Source organism: Belonocnema kinseyi, chromosome 4 (assembly GCF_010883055.1).
Source record: "Belonocnema kinseyi isolate 2016_QV_RU_SX_M_011 chromosome 4, B_treatae_v1, whole genome shotgun sequence".
NCBI lineage: Eukaryota > Metazoa > Arthropoda > Insecta > Hymenoptera > Cynipidae > Belonocnema > Belonocnema kinseyi.
Window position 1 is genome coordinate 141,574,786 of NC_046660.1, and position 3,590 is coordinate 141,578,375.

The 3,590-nt window shown below is 27.4% G+C and overlaps 1 protein-coding gene across 1 annotated transcript in view; it reads right to left on the bottom strand.

Moving 5' to 3' along the window:
• LOC117171141 overlaps positions 1 to 124 on the bottom strand; it is a 17,816-nt gene extending 17,692 nt beyond the window's left edge. The window contains exon 1 of the mRNA XM_033358194.1: positions 38 to 124. Within this exon, the coding sequence (XP_033214085.1) occupies positions 38 to 124 (87 nt within the window). The remainder of the gene's footprint in view (positions 1 to 37) is intronic.
• Positions 125 to 3,590: the final 3,466 nt, after the last annotated feature.

The following is a 3,590-nucleotide window of genomic DNA, read 5'->3' on the forward strand; positions in this document are numbered from 1 at the left end:
TTTCAGCAAACTCAAAGTCTGTAAAATCTGTTTGTACATCAATGTTGTCGATCCATTCGACTACTGTTTCCCCTGTTTCTTCTTGAACCACACACAAAACTTTGCACGTTTGTGACTCAGTCATCTGACCGAGCTGAAGTGAGCGTCGTGTCAAAGACCGAGAGCGGTTCGAGAGCATTCTTGGCGCGGCATAATTCAAAAATACGAATTTTTAGGTTAATGACCTTACGTAAGATCCTCTTCAAATTCATTTTATTTCATAGTAAGACATCGTAAGATTTTTCTGACCCCCTCCCCCCTAAATTGCCTTACGTAAGTAATGGACAGCCCCTAAGTCAATAAACCTAAAACATAAGATCGTTGTTCTCTTCTTTAGACTTAAAAAAGTCGTTATCCAATTTCATCTAAGGACATCTAATTTCTATTCTTTGGAAATGTTCCAAAGTTGTAATATTCCATAATTTTAATATTGAATATATATAGCTTTGAAATATAGTCGTGAAATTGCAATGAGCGATGCGCATGCGCTCGAACGGTTTTAACATTTGAATGTGTTTTAGTTTAACATAAAAATATTTTTACACCTAACATCTCAAAAAGATGTTAAATGTTTGGCATCAATATCTGCGTATTAGGTGCTACAATCTTACCCTTTGAACATCTACATTTGAACATCCATTTTTCCCCGTGTGTCCTATCAAAAATTATAGCTCTTTTTTGGATGAACAATTTTTGTCTCATTTTTTTCGTAGCTTATATCGAAAAGTGATTCATTATCAATTTGTAGTTCTTTCCAGGGCGCGCAATTTGAGCTTTTTTACTTTTTTCGTATCTTGCATAGTTTGACCAAAACTTGGAATTTTTGAATTTTTCATTATTTTTGGTACGATCAAATTTGTAATGTTCAACTTTTCGACCAAATTAAAAAAGTTGTTATCGTAGTCCTGTAGGGCTTTCAAAAAGCTAAGTTTTTCTTGTCCTGGCTTTTTTTCATATCATGTGTTTTTTGGCTTAAAATATTCATTTTCGTTTGACTTTTTTTTGGATTTTGAAAATGCTCTAACTCTGATAATTTTTTTTTATAGAAAAAGGTCATGGGGATAAATTGTTTGAGTTTCTAAGTACTATGAACAAACGTACATAGAATTTTTAAATCTTGAAAAAATGTGATTTCGAAATTTTTTTGTATGAACAAATTTGGAATTTTCAACTTTTTGACCGAATTGAAAAAGTTGTTATCATAATCTTGAAGGGCTTTCGAAAAGCAATGTTTCTCTTCTCCAGACTTTTTTTTCTTATCATGCGTTGTTTGGTCTAAATTGTTCATTTTATTTTTTTTTTTTGATTTTGAAAATGCTATAACTCTAGTGATTTTTGATTTTTCGAAAAAAGTAATTAGGATAAATTGTTAAATTTTTTTAACACTATGAATAACCATACAAAGAATTCTTGAATTTTTAAAAAAGTGGTCTCAAAAATATTCAAGAAGTGCCCACTTTTTGAATTTTCATCCAAAATGGCTGGCTAACGAACTTGACCTTTAATTTAGGACACTAAACGAGTGTACCAAAGGGCAATCTAATAGATTACTTTTTTCAAAAGTTATCGTGTTCACAGACAGACAGACATACAGACATACAAACAGATAGACACATTCGTAGAAACCTGTTTTTCTGATTCAGAGGGTCTCAAAACGTGGACATTTGACAAAAACTGGGGGGTGAAATTTTACACAAATCTAATACCTTCTCTGATGAGAATGTAAAAATCATATTACAATAAGTGATAATAATTCTATTTTCATTCTTATTAAATATATAGTGCATACATTTTCTTATAAAAATTAATTTGTTTAAAATGTTCAAATGGTTCAAAATCTAAAAAAAAGTTAAGTTCTGAATTTGTTTATGAAATTTATTTGTATAATAAATCATTACTGTAAATTTGCAAGGTGTCGTAGAAAAATGTGATTAGAAATATACTCTTTGTTGATTCCGTAAACAAATTAGGCCTATTCTTCAAAAAATGCCCAAACTAGTGATTTGCTCATGAAAGTAGTTTAAATAATAAATCTTGAAAATGCGATTATTGTAATCAATCGGAAAGACGTTTTTAATTAAATTTGTAAAAAAAAACTGACCCTATTCGTTTGAAAAATAGCCAAATTCTGAAGTTGTTATGAAAGTTCTTTAAATAATTAACCATTCTTGTAGATTTAACAAATACCTTAGGAAAGAGTCATCACAAAGTCAATCATAGAACACATATCATTATGTTTCTGACTTTATACATATGGAAAGAAAAAATTTACCACTTTTTAATTGTTTAAACAAATATAATTTGTTTAAATAATTACTTTTCCAAAAATACTTTTGACATCGTAATTAATTATATGTGTTCTATTCAATAGTTATCGAAAAATAACTGCTTGAGCAAATGAAAATTGTGTGAACAAACAGAACTTTGTTAAACATTAAAAGAAATGTATGAAAATTATGTAATTATTATTATTATTATATATGTATATATACGTATATATGTATGTATGAATGTATGTATGTATATATGATATTAAATATACCTATTTAATTTTTCAATAAAAATCAAAAGAAAACTTTCTGTACATAAAAATTAAGTGAAAAATGCACTTAATCCTTTTTTAATAAAACCAATGTCAGAAGCCAAAAAACATTGCTTCGAAAATGATTTTTCAAAAAGTTTGTTTTCAGCGATGCATACTTGCTGAGAACATTTTTCTCTTAATTTTTTTTAACAGAAACTTATACTTTAAAATTGTATATTGAATTTGAAAATTATCCTTGAATTATTATTATATAAACTCCTAATCTGTTAAGAAAACATAATAATAATTTGAAATTTAAATAGTATATATTAAAATAATTAGGTATAATTATTCATATTATTATTATCAAAGTATTATTGTTCTAAAAACTGAAGATGATAAATTTAAAAATTGTATTTATTGTAATAACATTTTATAGTTGAAAAAATCATTAAAACCAATGCTTAGTTAAATAATTAATTTTAAACTGTAATGTGAAATTCAACAATTTTGAAGGAATATTTAAAATTGTATACATTGAAAAATTTAGCAGGTAAAAATTAAAGAATTTTGCATTAATAGTTGTAGGGGTTTGTTGAAACTTGATTGTTGTTGAAGATTTATCATTTTAGTTGAAATTCATCTACTTAGTTGAAAACCCGTTTTTTTTTAAGTTTAAATTAATTTTTTGAACTAAAAATAAACCTTTTTGGTTAAAACATTACGATTTTAGTAGCATATTTAGTTCTTTGGATACACTGAAAAAACTAGTTGGTTGGGACAACTAACAAAGTAGTAGGCCCAACTATTTTAGTTTGTAATATATGCCGCTGCTATTAAAGTGGTTGAGGCTACTACTTTTATTCGCAAGATTGCTAGTAGTTGCCCTTGCTACTTTATTTGTTCTCGCTACAACTTTCGATGATAGGTACTACTTTCAAGCAGCTGTGTTTACTACTTCAAATAGTAAGCGTTACTACTTCACTTAGTAAGTCTTACTATTAACTTAGTTATTTTACAAATAAAT